The 16484-nt window shown below is 40.0% G+C and overlaps 1 protein-coding gene across 2 annotated transcripts in view; it reads right to left on the reverse strand.

Moving 5' to 3' along the window:
• LOC118780218 (sodium/calcium exchanger 1-like) overlaps nucleotides 1-16210 on the reverse strand; it is a 142745-nt gene extending 126535 nt beyond the window's left edge. For both annotated transcript variants that reach the window (XM_036532628.1, XM_036532635.1), the window contains exon 1: nucleotides 14368-16210. In XM_036532628.1, the coding sequence (XP_036388521.1) occupies nucleotides 14368-16184 (1817 nt within the window). In that variant the 5' untranslated portion in view covers nucleotides 16185-16210. The remainder of the gene's footprint in view (nucleotides 1-14367) is intronic.
• Between the last annotated feature and the right edge of the window lie 274 nt (nucleotides 16211-16484).

Raw genomic sequence — 16484 nt, forward strand, 5'->3', positions numbered from 1 at the left:
TACTGCTAACTTTACTGAGAGGGAGAAAAGGGCACCAACTACTCTTGCTTCTAGACTATATGCAGAAACAGAAAAAATGAAGATCAGTGAGCAGTGAACTCTGAAAGACATTAAATCATGAAAAACTACAGAACAGAATCCCTTTGATGGCACAACCAGAACATTATTGTACATTAGTAAATAATATGTTCACAATAATTTGATTTAGATGTAAGTTTTACAATAGCATTCGGATTAGTCGTTATATGCAGCAATGAACACATTTTTTATTAGGCACATTTTGCATTATTCATTTTCCAATTAACCAAAACTTTAAACATTTACCTTAAAGTGCTATAAAGTGTGAAGTGCTATTTTGGAAGAAACAAATGACATTAAGGAAACATTCAAAAGTTTGAAAATCTATATCAAAAATATATATATCATATTTCAACTGAAGACACAATGAATTTTGAGGAAAAAAAAGGTTGTGGGAGGCAGATTATTGAAGCCACACTGAGATTCATTTTCTGAAGATATTCATCCAAATAAATACTGTCAATCTGATAGGCTGGTAAACCTCTTTAATCTTGTGTTTGGGGGTATTTATCAAAAGAGAGGCTCACTTCATTGCTGGCAAAATGTATTCTTTCCCCTGAGCAGATTCATGAAAAAGCTTCTTTGTGCTGTCAGGACATGTTTGTCCATGTCCATGTTTGTCCATTTGTCCAAGTTTGGTCTCAAATACAATAATTGTTTAGATGAATGAAATACAGCACCTCTGATCTACATGACCAACATTAGGAAGTTGGTTAGCAGACTACAGAGTGGGAGGAGCTAAGCCCTGTTGGTTGGTTGGGGTTTCTATTCTGTTAACACAGTTCTAAGACTGAAGCCATATTTCCTGCTGCTGTAAAATTCCTTTTGGAACCCTCCTATTTGGAGGAAATCCATCTTCAATCAACAACACTCAGGTTTTTGGTTTTACAAGCTCATACTTCCTGAACTCACATTTGCATTGTGCTGCTTTGTGTCAGGTCAAGTAGAACTCTTCATTCCTGTGAGTCCTTCCCTCCCTTCTCCTTTTTACTCTGCTCTCCTTTCCGGATAGTTCCTGTTTATAGCGTGTCCTCGCAAAACGTAAACGGTTCACGCAAACAGTTGCTGTAAGATGACTAATGAGGTTACCTAAGCCTTCACCCCATGTAAAAACTTCAAGAGCTGTGAATCTTCGGTGTCGGCTCCAGCGGAGTGTGTATGGAAAAGTGGCAGGTTGTTTTAGGGTCATATGACAGTTGCGGGAACAGCAGAGGATGAGAGGGGGAGGTTGTTTAGATACAGGATTATCACCTATCATCTTGGAACCCTATAAAGCCTCCAGCACGAACACCGCTGATTTCCTGAAAACAATATTGGCTGCTAGTATGTGGACACAAATTTGTGGAAGCTGCATAAAATAACAGTGGGGGAAATCGCAGTTACTGTCTACTTCCTCCAAGTGTGATCTGAAAGCAAACTGTTCCTCTTTTATGACACTTCAGCTTTCTGCCTGTCTTAACCTTTATATCAGGCCAACAGACATCAGAAGGTGCTAAAGACACTGAGTGTGACTTGAATGTTTAGTGGCGATATCTACAGTAGATATATGAACGTGAAACCTGTCAAGACTACTGATTAGACAATTGATCCCACCCCAGCACAAGACATCTGCCTCAGGAACTGTGGGTGCACAATTACCAGAAATAGCAGCATACCATTTTAGTGTGACAGGAGTTCAGAGGGCTCTGGAAGACTAAATACGATTTTTTTATACTGATGTGTGGACCTTTGGTATTTTCTTTGCCTTCCAGACTAAAATATTGGAATGAACTGGTTTTGAATAGTAATACATATAGTATTCTGTGGATCTCATAGTTCTATGATACATATCAAGCTTTCTTTTTAAAAGACAATGGTCATCACCGAGCAACACTTTTTACCAGATTGTGTGGATTACATGTTTTGGAGTATGTGAGCACATGTCCTCATATGGAGCTGCTGAATACAGCCAGGGGCTGCATGCTGTTTCTCTCTTACAGCTGCACAAACACTTATGGCATTCCTCATGGCACTGGAACACAGCAGCCCAAGCATTCTGACAAGTGTTTCAACCATCACACACCACCTTTAGACTTAGAGAAGAAAAAAAAAAACACGCTCATGCTTTATTCAAATAAACCCTGCCCATATAAAAACAAAGAAAACAGATCATCTTCCCTCAGGCCCCCACCAGGGATGTGAACTGTGAACTGCTTGTGGGAAAAATATATTTATGCAAGTATGTGCAAAAATTGGCATGAATTGTCCTTGGCAATGAATGATTGAACTATGTATGTAGAATTCAGTGGCGGCTCCTGCCAAATCTCTCAGGGGGGGCAATTGTTGCGATGATGGCTAAGGTGACCCGTTCAATGGGTAAATTAACAGCTAGCTAACTAGACATTGTCACATTGCATTGTGCAAATTAGTCAGCTAGCTAACTTACTGTCACATTGCAAACAAAGCGTTAGCCACTTTGCAGCCTGGTAGCCACGTTTTCCACTCATACCAGCTCCACGAAAATCCCCAGTTATACGATTTCCCCCCCTTTGTAGATACTTGCTTGATTATTTAAATTGATTGCTTGATTGTTTAAATTTGGTCTGGGTGGTCCTAATTCTTTAGCTGCCAATTTATCCTGATTACTACGACGACTGACAGGACTGAGTTGCTCTGAGTTGTGGTAACATTAGCCATGCTGACCTTGAATGTGACAAGATCGCTGGCTGCCCCAGCGATCCCTACACCAGGTTACGTATGACGAAAGCACATTAGTGCAAGCCCACCCGGAACCCATACAGATTGCACTGCAGTGCCTGCAGTTTGAAAAAAATTCTATCAGAGTCTCTCAGAGCGATCTGGGAGATTTTCAACCAGACTGAAATCGCCCGAAAAGGCAGTACTCCACGGAAGACGACTTGACGCTGATTGGACTGTGATATTCAGAGGCAGGACAAACTGTCTAGAACAGTCACAGCTAACGTAACACTGTGGTAGAATGTGATAATAAAATTCCCTCCCTTTCCCCCTTTGGTGGTGCGTCGCCCGACCGCCCTAAGGAACAAACCGCCCCTGGTACAATATTTTGGCAAAACAAAAACAATACAATTTTCGACAAGGAGAGATAGTAGAACGCAGTTATACTAGCGAAATAACCATGTAATATCCTGGTACGTTTCATTACAGTCCCACAACGTATCGAGACATTTTTTTATCGCGATATCGCGATATCGCGAAATTCGTTATATAGTTACATCCCTAATACCTACTCTGAGTAAAATTCACTATTCTCTCCTTTTCAAAGGTAGGACTCTTTCATAAAGGAAACTGAAAAACAGCTGAGTCTCTGTATGGAAGAAGAGAAGGTGTAAAAGGTAATGCCAACCTTCAATTCTTTCTTTCTTTATTTTTTTATCTTTTTATTTTTATGTTTTATCCAAAGATGACATTGTACAGACTTGCTAAATAAACCAGAATGACAGATGCATACATAAATGAATCCATGAACTGATGCAACATAATTAGTCATTTAGACAGTATATGTGGAATTAACTGTAAAACTGCATAAGAGATGTTTCAAACCACCATCTAATGAGTAACTTCACTAGCAACAAACTAGTGGTAGCGATTGTTTATCTATTGCTGCGCATTAATGTGGTAAACATGTTGTTAGTCTGTTCAGCTGTTCACATGTCCCTTATCTGCTTCAGAGCTGATGTCTAAACATGTGTGATTTAGCTGTAACCCCATGCAATTTTCATTGTGTAACAAATTTCAACAGACCTCTCAGATCAAAGGCTTCATTAGAAACATCTGCCTATGGGCGGGTTCTAGTGAGTTGAGAACCCCCAACGCGCACACACACACACACACACACACACACACACACACATACTTGCAAGCAACCTCTGCTTCAGCAGAGTTCTAAAGATCCAAGGACAGCTGGTTCTACTCCCAAACTATCAATGCTCTCTTGCCATCTCTGTGTCCAGCTGTCTTCTTTAAGAACAGCTCAGGTTCAAAACTAGACCACCAATCAGAGGTGATTCAGGTTCCTATCCAGTCGGTGGCCCATATTAAATAAAGGGGCCCGGAGATGGAAGGACAACTAATAACCCATGGGTCTCTGTTAGACACCACTGGCGTAAATCACTAAGTCATGCTGCTTGGAGGGAGGAACAATTGGCAGCACCGGTCTCTCAGAATGTAAGCTGTTGTGGGAGTGTTTCATAAAGGCTATGAAACACTGACTTCTGAGGAACTTCCTGGAGGAGCAATCATAGCTGACATAATCTGTATTGAAGCAAGGCAGGAGGAGTATGAACACAGATACAGACTGATCTGAAACAATACATACAACCCCCAGCTATGAATTTAGCCAGTACATTTGCATTCAGAAGCACTGCATTTCTAGATCCAAATGATACCTTTCCTAATGATTGGATTAAACACTGTAATTAGCCTGATTAATGAACAAAACCTCTACAATGCGGTTGGCAAACTGTCTTAGTCTTGTGGATTCGGTGAAGATTTGAGAGAGCAGTCCCACTTGCAGTGGATGCCACTCTGGGTAAAACCAAACAGGTGAGCGCTAGGGTATAGGAGGGAACTGCAATGTGCACTAAAGCATCAACGCCATCCATTATTAGTAGGCTAAATGTAGCAGACTAGCATTAGTAACCGCTGGAAGGTAAGAAAACATACTTTCATGACGTCGTGAAGCAAAGACAGTCAACTGATAGCGATAAATTATACTGGCACTCAGCAACTCCATGCTTTTCACATCTGTACTAGCATCACTCTGTGTATTAAAATAATCCCAAAATAAACTGCAATTGAGAGAGAGGGAACTCCACCAAAAAAGGAAAAGCATATTTTTTACGTCACGTCTTTTGTAAAACATCAATGTAAACATGCTGTAAAACAATCAAGTTTTCTCCTGTTCTACATGAGGACACCAGGTGCATGTAGCACAGGGCAGGCACACTGCATGTAGCTACATTGTTCAAGCCAATCTGCATTCTTTTGTCCTTGAGGAAGAAAACAATGTTTTAGGTAAGCATTCACAAGCTATTCTAGATATTCATAAAACATATGAATATACCCAGTGACCAATGATACAAAACAGGCTCTGAGGAGAAATCTAAAAAGCTAGAGGTATTATCTTCTCTGTGTACTGGGAACCAAAGCAAATAGGGAACGGCTCCAAAAAAGCTTCAGGTTTAAATGTTAACCAGCTGTTGGACAGTACCAGCTTCTTCAACTTGCATCTGAGGAACGTGCCTGAAGGTGTATGAGGGAATAAGCCCTACAATAAATAAAACAAATGGCTGGTGTAATGTCAACACACAGTGCCCCTCTTGCATTGTAAATGGAATGTTTCAAGTCCTTTTTTGGAATGTTCTCCACCGAAAGACTCAAGTGTTCCAGGTATAGCACATACGTAAATAGGCACTCAATTTGTAATATGGGGACAGGCTGGGAGAATACCAATCTTCAGAGCTTTACAGCCGCACCATATTTGAAGGGACCTTGTCCACATTTAAAATGCAATACCTACTCTAACCATTGATCTAATGATCAAAATAATCTTCTTTATGAATAGCGAATAAATTAATAAAGAATGCGGGGAAATGCTTCACATTTGATATGGAGGCATAACACACTTTATGTCATACCAGTTTTTGCACATCATATGCCTGCATTTCTGGAAAACTAAAAAGCATGACCCACTCCCCAAACAAAACCTGAACATCGGAACACGGTTTTGATTGGGGAATGGGTCAGGGTGAAAATTTTGACAGTGTACAACACACACAATAATACCTGATGGTGGCTGGATTAAGCTCTGCTTATGTTTTACTCATTCTCAGCCCTGTGAGATTAAATTTGTGCTCTTGGCTGCCAGAGCTGCTCCACACAGCATCCCCACTGAGGTACTTGTACTCTGTGTGACAGGGCCATGCCCTGTAGCCTCTCTGTCTATCTACAGGATTAAGGAGCACTGCTGTCCCACTGCTCAGGAATTAGCGTACTGCTCTGTGCAGTCTTACTGAGGAAAAAGGCGAACACACTTGAATGATCCAGGATAAAGAACGAGAAGAGAGGAAGACACAAAATAAGCTTATTAGAGGTCGCTTCAAATGCCATCAAAACAGTAGACAAAAGACAGGCAAGGGAAGAACAAGAAAGTCACACATTTGCAGACTGTGTGTAATCTCTTCAGAAGTGCTCCAAGAAGAAAGAAGGCCTCATGTCTACCGTCGAGCCTTACTAGCAACTTTAGTTGCGATAAAGTACAGTCACGTCAGGGATGCTCCTGCAACAACACTGTACCTCCTGCAGGAGACAGCAGAAGGTGCGGGCGGAAATCCCCCAGAGGCCGAACCTCCGTTTGTTCAGTCAGCACTTTGGAGTCTTTGAAGCAGCTGAAACCTCCATTTCAACAAGCCCAGAGCCAGATCAAAAATAATCCAGAGCACCGGTCATTTGTTTTGGGGATCACACTTCTCTCCCTGCTTTCCCTTTCCTCTGCTGTGTCCCATTTATTTCTAATACCATGACTGTGCAGAAGAGAAGTTTGTAGTTGCCCTATTTACTCTCCGGTTTCACCGCTCTGTTTCCATCACATCTGGTGCTCAGCTCCGGCCGTTCCTTGTGGAAACAGCTGTTTCTGTTCAATCTTTAATTTTGCCGACCTTGTTCGTCCCCTCCTCCAGGTTGACCCACACTGTTTAGTATCTCCAAATTCCAGGCAACCAAAAGATGAAAGGACTGTAGAAATGGTTTCCAAATCTCTTTAAAGTCTGACATTATGCATGGTCATTTGGTTTTCAAAAAATTTTTTGCTCATTTGCAGGGCTGGGGAGTAACGGAAGAGACGTAACAGTGTGATGCATTCTGAATGTCAAAAGCATTCTGCTATAGCTCCACATATAACATGGGTATGCAGAATACAGATACTTTCATAATATCATCAGCAGAATATTATGATGATTACTTCATGATCATTTCGGAAAACATCCAAATATTCAGCGAGAAGAAATGAAAATCTCACGTTATTTCCTTTTCTGTGTTACTGCTAATTCAAATACCCCACAGACTAGGCTTTGCAATTTGCAATGAGTGCTTCTTTTTTCACACCACCTGCAGCTGATAGCAAACAGTTTCATAAATGAGTATTATGGCTATTGCAAGGTCAGCTTTGAGTCTGAGGAAACAGCAGGCATGCTGCACTATGAAAGAATAAAGGCAGTAGTCATGTAGTCAAATTGAACATCTGGACAATTAAGAGCTGAGGATACCTGAATATAAACATGTATACAGTAGAACTTAATTATATTTCTTACCAGATCTTGCAAGAATAAAAACAACATTAAGGAAAATAACATTTCCAATGGATAACGGATAAAAATCTAAACTAAAGTTAAACTATACTAGATGCATTGTGTAAGCACCCCTGACCTTAGAGATAATTTATTATAATTGGCAAAGATAAATTTTTTGTTTTTCTGCACAGCAAGAGTATTAATATAAGACTATGTGACGAGTAAGAGCATCTTGCGTTTGAGCTGTGAATGCCACTTTGAATTTGCTATGCTATGAATGCCACTTTGCTATGATAAGATGGCTATCTTGCTGGCCTGATTTCCACAGATAAGTAGGAAAAGTCTTGATGGCATATTGTGTATTAAGTAGGAAATCTTTAGCCCTGGTATACTGACACTCATAAATTAAATGACATTTTTGGTCCACTCTGTAGTGAGGGCCTGGAGACTTGCAGTCAATTTTTGTAGGGTTTCCAGCAGCACTTTATTATTCTGTGTAAGGTGAGAGTGTATTATTAGCTTCCATAATTTGTACAACATATACAGACAGAAGAGAGGTACATTTCCCCACATATTTATTTGCATATTCCATACCCAGAGCAGAGTTGCACTGAGCCAATACTAACATCAAAGATTTCTGTCTTCATTCATCCCTACTCCTGGAAGAACAGTTGAATTAAGAGCTTCATTAATTTCTCCCCAAACATTGTTTTACTGTGTGCAACCCCAACACTACTGTTATTACTCTTGTCTACTGACCTTCAACAAAATGCTTCTTCAGTAGTGAGACACATGTACTGCACTACCTGGATGATAACAATGGCTTTGTCTAGGTCAAAAGGTAACAGCATAAAGAGGTGACATATGAAAGCAACATTGTTGCTGTATTCAAAGAAACTGCTCATTAAGTCTTGAGTTGCAGAACACATTTAACTTTTGATTCCATCTTTGAAATGTGCTAAAATAGTGTACCATTATCAGGTTTGCATTATAGAAATACAAGTACAATTAACTATTGATTGTTTGCAGTAATGAAGGGGTGGAGTGCTGTGGGTGACCTGAAATCATGGATAATGCAAACCACAATCTGCTGATTTTAACATGTACAATGTTTGCATATAGAACTGGTATTCCTCCATCTGGAAAACACTTTAGTAAAGGAGGAACTAAAAAAGAATAATGATGCCTATAGCTAGCTATACATACATAACCTAGCTCCATCTAATGTGCACTGATCGGTACTTTAAATGGCAAACACATGTTTAAGAGACTTGTGCTCCTGGGCTACTATTTGCTAATAACTATCAAAAAACTACTTTTGCCTACTTTTACTTTTACTTCATCACCAAGCAACAATGTTGCACTGAATGAGTATTAATATTCTACAATAAGGTTCAACAGTCAAGCTAGCTGCAGTAGCTACCTTGCTCACAGACAGCAACTGGTTTGACTGGCAGACCACTCTGGTCACTTCTAGTCACTCTCCTCAAAAGGGCCCATCTTCTCTGCCATGTCTATTCTCTACTCTCGGCCCCCACAGCAGTCATTACTGCCAAATCACTGACCATCTTATGTCGCAGACCCATCAAACCCATCTGTTCAAACTGCATCTTGGTTCAGCTAACACCAAAATCTAAACATTTAATAACTTGCTCTTTGAAGTCATCTTTAAAGTGACTAAATGCAAATGTAAATCTAATTCATGGATGTGTTGCCCTGTGTCATGCTCAAGGAAATTATGTGGACCAACTGCAATCAAATTAGCAGGGGTTTAAACCCCCACCTTTAGACAATTAGGCCACTGAACTCTGTGAGGCCTGGAATGGCTGTTCTTATTCTCATTCATTAAAAACACTTGTTCCAATTTTCACAGACTGCAGGGGCCTTGTAGTTTAAACCTGAGGTTTAAACAACTGCGAAGGTTATTGCAATTGGCCCATTATACTGGTTTTACCCATTAAATCACAGTAAGGGTTGTCTGATCAAACCAGCACTATTGTCATCATGTGAGCATATCATGCCTGGCTCTTTACATCTATTATAGCTGCTGAGTGAAACAGACTTGCTTATTAAGGTGCTGAATCTCAAACTGTGTGTAATACTTATTTCCAGTTTCTATAGACAGAACTTTGTTTAATTAAACATTCAAGGTAAGGTCAGAACAAGGCTACCACATAAAGTAAATTTAAATACTGTAACCTTGGTAATAATGGTAATTAATAATATTTAATAACAACAGCACTGCATTAGCAGATCTGACCTACTTAGAAAAGAGGAATGAGGTATAGTCAAGATGCTGCACTAACATGGGCCCACACTCCACTACTCCGCCGCCTATTAGCTGACATACACCGTCAGGCAGGCCTCCACTGCCACAATGTCAATGGTGGCAGGGAGAAAGAACACAATGAGGCAAACTCCTATCTACAGTCATTACCAGTATCAAAACAGAAACCTTCCATTCTTAAAATCTTGAGGGGTGCATCCAACAGCAGACAAAAGAAACAAAGGGACGTCTGTGGGCCGTGGCGCGCAAAGTGTAGGCAAAGCAAAGGCAAACTATTCCCAAACAAGTGAAGAGCATAAAATCTCTGGTTACACAGTGCATGGTTATAGCACTGTCTTCTTGGCAAGAATGTTTAGCACTCACTAAGGATCAAGAAAAAAGACACCCGCCATCTTCAGATGGCAAAAAATGTAGCTACAACTGCAGTCACTGAAAGAGAGAAGAGAATGCTCCTTCGCAAATGTTTTCAAATGTTTAAAATATTCTAAAATGCTACTATTTTTAAATATTTAAAACATGTCTAAGGACAATCTAAGGAATATATTCTAAAATTTAGTTCAAGGATGGAACAACTCTCTAGTCTTAGGGAAACCTAACTTGCTTGTAACTTGCTTGCTACCACACAGCTGAGTTAACTAGCTGTTCAATAGGACAGAAGTACCAGAGCATAGGCATTTTCATTTACAACCACCTTCTACTTTATTTTTCCAAATCAAAATGGAATCTCCTCCTTCATGTACTTTTCAAGGGCCATATGCTTCTTTGTTCTTTCATTGCCGCTAATTCAGTCAGACTAATTTCCTGCTTTGTGTCTGCTACTGAAAGAAACAGCTATTGCCATAAACTAATAATTGCCATAATACTAGATTATACATATATCACGATATAGGTCATTTCATATCCCGATAACAATACATATCACGATATAGCACATTTTCTGTAAATTCAATGAATACATAGTTTATATAAAATGACCACATGGAAAGGCCTATTTCTTATTACATTTTGAATTATATACTTGACAAATAAAAGGTACTTACTCACATTTGATTATTTTTCTCCTTTTATTTAGAACCTTTGTGCAAATTTTCAATTAACGCTTCATTTCCATATAGCTATGTGTACATATGCGCGTCAACCAGAAGTCCATTCATTCCTATGGGAATCTCTGATGTGTTTGTGAAACTCCTCCTTCCTTTTTTTTGATCTGGAATTTGTCTTCGAGGACGTTGAAAAAATTGAACTTTTGCGGTGGATTTCGGAGAGACCTTATGCACTGTGTGCCAGGAAGTTAATGGCATTGGAAAAACAAATTACCTAATGGGCTATTTCCTTCAATTCAGTTGCTTGACTATGTTGATAGTCAAATTGTGTAATTGTATAATTAAAAAGAAACTAGTTAAGCTAGTTGAATGGCTAGTGAATCTGAGTAATGTTATTCTGCCAAGAAATATTACCTAGATCGAACTTAAATAAAAGTGAGAGTTCATGAAACATATTCTTAGCATCAACATAAACACTGTGCTTTAACCAGTAATCTTAAGAAATACATGTTTGTTTGTGTTGCCTTCATGCAAATTTCCTGACTGCATCAGTGCCTTATGGAAGAAAGCAAAGCGTCGTCCAAATGACCAAAAATATTAAAGCATTTTTATATTTGGAACCATTATTCACAGCAGTCATATATTGTTTGGTGCTACTGTAATTCCAGTTAGTTGATGCAACAATAGAAACAAAAAAAACAGTATAAACGCAGATACAAAAGAGTATTAAAATATTTGAAAAGTAACTTTAAATTATAAATATATTTAAGTACTGTATTTCAAAACTTAATATGACCTATAATCTGTCTGTTCTGTGATGATCCTTCCCACGCCAGTAAGCAGGACAAATGTGAGATTGAATACTTACACCAATTAAAGAATAAGAAATATTTTATTAATCCCAAAGGAAATAATTTGCATTATTTTTGTTGCCATGCCTGGACCCACATAACACACCCAGCCACCTCAAAAGCAAGACTTTTTCACATTCCACTACCTGTGTCATGGATTTCACATTTTATTTTGGAGTTATTACTGTCAGGTATTTCCAAAAGGAAACAAAATTCCATTCCTCTATTTGTCTATAGTCACACAGATGCACTCTGAATGAAGGTAATCCACTCCTTCTTCTGGGGGTCATCAGCCCAAAGGTTTAAGACATGCCTTGTGACCAGCAGCTACCTGACACCTGGAATAACGGCAGAATCAAGTTACTTTCCAATCAATTGTTCCACTTAAGAAACTGAAGCCTAAACTCAAGTCCAAAACCCGTATTTCTCCAGTGCTTACCGTGCTGTATTTGTCAAAATGACCACATGCTACATGTGTTCATGGCTTACTTTAATGGGCCACAAAGTTATGACATTCAGGAAGTTATGACACTCGGGGAACGACATCGCCCACCCGTGTGTTCACATTTTCTCAGTCTGTCATCGCTGTTGACACAGTTGTACAGGGCAAATTGTGTAGATTAGCAGTGTATGAAGTAATGGAATCAACTGAGTGAATCAGCTTTTGTCTCCCTGCAATATTTCCTTTGGCTACTGCACACTGCATGAAACTGCATTTTTCTTGTACTGTAAACGGGGAAAAACAACATCTTGGTAAGCTTTCATTTCCCATCTTTTCCTTTCCTCAGACACAACAAACATCTACCACAATCACTCTGCTGCAGTATTTCTCAAACAGCAGCTGCTCATGAATTAATTCTGTAGTCAGAGAAATCCTCTGTCCAAGGGAAAAACATGTCTCTGTTCTTTAAAGGAGACAAATACAACGTAACTTTCTATCACACAGCTGAGTTAACCGGCTTGAAATTAGAATAAAAAATGGAAAATTGATAAAAATGGAGGTCTGCAAGGAAATACATTGTAATTTAGAACATTTATGTGAAATACAGTCTCCTCCTTTATGTATTTTTAATGTCAACATTTTTTTCCATTTTCAATTTAGGGTTCCAAACTATTATCTCCAGTGACCAGTGAAGACACTCAACCATTGTCCTCAATTCTATTGAGACAAGAGATGGTTACTGTTTGGTGCCATTAATTACTGTGATCATGTGTTGTGTTATAGAAGTTCATTAAAAATTGTTGTTTATCAAAATCATCATTGCCTGAAATAATTCCTACTCAAGGAGGATTTTAATAGGCTGACGTACCAACAGGCTGACTAATCAGTTATGTTAGCCCTTTAGTTATGCATCCTACCCAAGAGGAAGTATGAGGCCCTTGCATATATATGTATCATCATTTACAATGTAGGGTAATCAAATGACAATTGTATGAGGAGAAAAATGTCCAAAATTGTAAGATCCTGTCAATGGATGTTTTTCTGGATACATCCGTGTGGGTGAGCATTCTTACTGTTGCAGAACCATGCATCCTTTGTGCACGCCTGCAGGTGGAAGAGCTTAAACCTGAGCCTCACTCTGCGGCTGCACTCCATCCCTTAATTCAGACAGCCGTTAAGTCTGCTTTGCTATATATCGCTTCTTTAACTACACTGCAGTTCTACTTCCTTCAACTAAATCAATAACGTGAGATCAATAATAAGGACTTACATGACAATATTATACTGTAAATAGCGAAGCAGGCGTTAATGCATCCCTACACATCACCGTCAACATTGTAACTTCCATCATAAGGCTTGTATAGAAAACCACACTTAACTATACAAAAATAACTGCACCTACAATTAATATGAATGATATAAAATCTAGATGCATTTCACTACAACATTTAGTTTTGGGGGAAAATGTACCATATGGGTTTTATAGCTTTGTATCTAGTATGCCCAATTTACTATTACTTACTAATTACTTATTTAGCCTCATACATTTGCATTTGTGCATTCCTAAAATACACTTCAGTAAACCATTTCCTACTGATACATTACATGTTGAGATGCATAATCTCAACATGTAACGTAACATATTAAAAAATCATGTGACTCAAAAGAGACTGAGTAATGATTGGGCTAATTACTTGTGCGTAATTGAGAGCAGAGGTTGGCACAAAAACCAGCATATGCACAGTCCTCTGGGAACTGAGTTTGACATCCATATTCTGAACTCTAATCACAAAATAAGAACCTTTTGCACATCTGGCAAATCAGTTAGAGCCTAAATTAATTTTCATAGCTGCACCACAGTGTTCTGACTAATTAAGCAACATGACACACGGTCAGGGTCAGTATATGAGATGGGGTTGGACCTTTTTGACGAAAAAGTAATGGCTGACAATTCTACAGTTAAAAACAAAGTCTGAAGTGAAAGCAGAAAGGAATGAGACAGGAAGCAGAGAGAAGATCAGAGAAACAAAGGGACTTGATAAATGAGTCCTCCATATGGCACAAAAGCGCTTCAGTCCACTGTAAAATGGAAATAACATAAAATCAAGCATTCAAGTCTCAAACAAGATGGGAACTGACAGCACACTGCATAATTCACAGGTTTCTACTGGTATCACCAATATTTTGTGATTGAAAATGCACAACTTCAGAATCAGATATCAGATTCAACTTTTCTTAGGCTCTAATGAAAAACATTCACATGCAGCTGTAAAGAACTTTGCAATGTGCAGTCAGTAGGCAAATTGTCTTGCAATGATCGGAACCAATGATAAAGATAAACAGGCAAACAAGAACTTACAAGATTTCATCATTCTGGAACTCCAGAACGCCATGGGTATCTTCAAAGTCCTCTCCTCCCCCTTTTGCTGAACCCTCAATGGTCTTGTAAGGGACAACGACCACCCCACGAGCTCCAGAAGTGCGAAGTACCTTCACTTCCATTGTGCCAACACTCTCGCTCACATGTGTGACCGGCTCTTCGAACGTAAAGATGCCAGCGTGGTCGTCATCAAAGATGGTCACTGTGGCAGTTGAGGGCATGCCCAGGGTTGCAAGACTTTCAACATGATTTGCCTCTGGGTTTTGTTCCCCTGTGCCATCTGAGATCACCTTTACATTGCTGAGGTGAATCAGGAAGTTCTCATCTTCCTCAAAGATGTCATCATCAATGATGCCCACCCGGATCTCCTTCTGTGTCTCCCCAGGCTTGAAGACCACAACACCCTCGGTGAACTCGTAGTCAGAGCCTGCGTTGGCTGTGCCATCTTCTGTACGGAACTCCACAGACACAGTGGTTGTCAGGTCACCACCACGACGCACAATATTCACTGCCACGGTACCGCAGTTCTCAAGACACTGATACGAGCCAGGGTCAAAGAAGATCTTGGACACGGGGTTGCTTTCGGCACCTTCAGTGCGTACCTCGTGCATACTGACAGCTTTACGAGCTTGATCCGCAGCGTGCTTTTTCAGAATGTTTCCTGCCCCTGTCATCAGTCTGGTAGCCTGACAACGGTAAAAGGCACGGCTTTTCTGCTGCTGGCTCAGGACCTGGTAGTTGGCTAGCTCAATCAGTTGCTCCATTTCCTTGTCAGGATGCTTCTGCTTTAGTTCCTTCAGGATTTTGGCCATTTCTCTCCTGGCTTCCTCCTCATCCAGGTCTTTATCCTCCAAATCAAGGGTGCCATCCAAAAAGTCCACTGCATGGGAGTTTAGCATCTTGCCATCCATCTCTATATCAACCTTTGATGGAAGTGGTCTGTCACCTTCCATTTCAATGATCATGCCCCGTTGTTTCCCGGCCCTGTAGCGCTTGTATACGTACTTGTAGAACAAAAGCCTTCTATCAGCAACCCATGCGAAAACTACACAGAGGGGGAAGAAAAACAGCGTAAGCAGGCCCTCCCACACTTCAACAACCCCTGGGGTGAAGACAGCTAAGATCAGGTAAAGCCAGGTGTATGCAAATATGCTCCAAGTGGCGGTCACAAAGAACACCCTCAAATGCTTGACTTTCCTGTGCTCTCCATCAGGGACAACATAGACGCAAAGACCAATGATGACAAACATGTTGAATGCAGCGCTGCCCACAATAGTGTTTGGGCCAAGATCACCAGCATGAAATTTGTGGCCACACACTTCAACGACAGACAGCAGGATTTCAGGGGCAGAGGAGCCCAGGGCCATCAGGGTCAGGTTGGACACAGTCTCGTTCCATATTCGTACTGTGGTTGTGGTGGTTTCACCATTGGGCTTCTTGATGGTTATCTCTTTCTCTTGTGAAGTAATGACTTCAATGGAGGCCATGAAGCGATCTGCAATGATGGAAACCCCCAGGAACATGTAAAACAAGGCTACAAAGTAGACTGTAGCTCTTGCCACTTTGTCTCCAAAGGATGGGTTTTGGGGTTTCCACACTGGCAGAATCACACCTACCTTACATTCATAACTTCCAGTGCATGTTTTAGTTTGGTTGTCACGTGAGGGAGTGTCCTGCTTAGGGTTTTGCTCTGGGCTCTCAGCAGCTGCATGCTGAATTTTGAAGAATAATACTGCCAATATAATGCCAAGCCGAATACAGAAAGAGAAAAATGACAAAATCCTTGATTCTCCCATGATGCCAAGATGTTAGTTCCAGCTCCAAGCCTGTGTGAAGACAAGGAAAAGGGTATTACAAAAACATATGCATTTTTAAAAAGCTCTGCTGACACATTTTCACTGTTAGATAAAGTAATTACTAAATTAATCAAATGTGTTTTGTTTTAGAAAGTTTGTTGCATTAGCATATCTCCTTGTGTGTTTGGATGCTCTAAACACCGTAGTATTTGTTTCAAAAAGGAGGCACTGAAGCAGCCCACACATATCAACCACCCAATGATTTCATTATTCAAAGCATAATGCAATAAAAATACTGTC

The sequence above is a fragment of the Megalops cyprinoides genome, chromosome 1 (assembly GCF_013368585.1).
Source record: "Megalops cyprinoides isolate fMegCyp1 chromosome 1, fMegCyp1.pri, whole genome shotgun sequence".
NCBI classification, from domain to species: Eukaryota; Metazoa; Chordata; class Actinopteri; order Elopiformes; family Megalopidae; genus Megalops; species Megalops cyprinoides.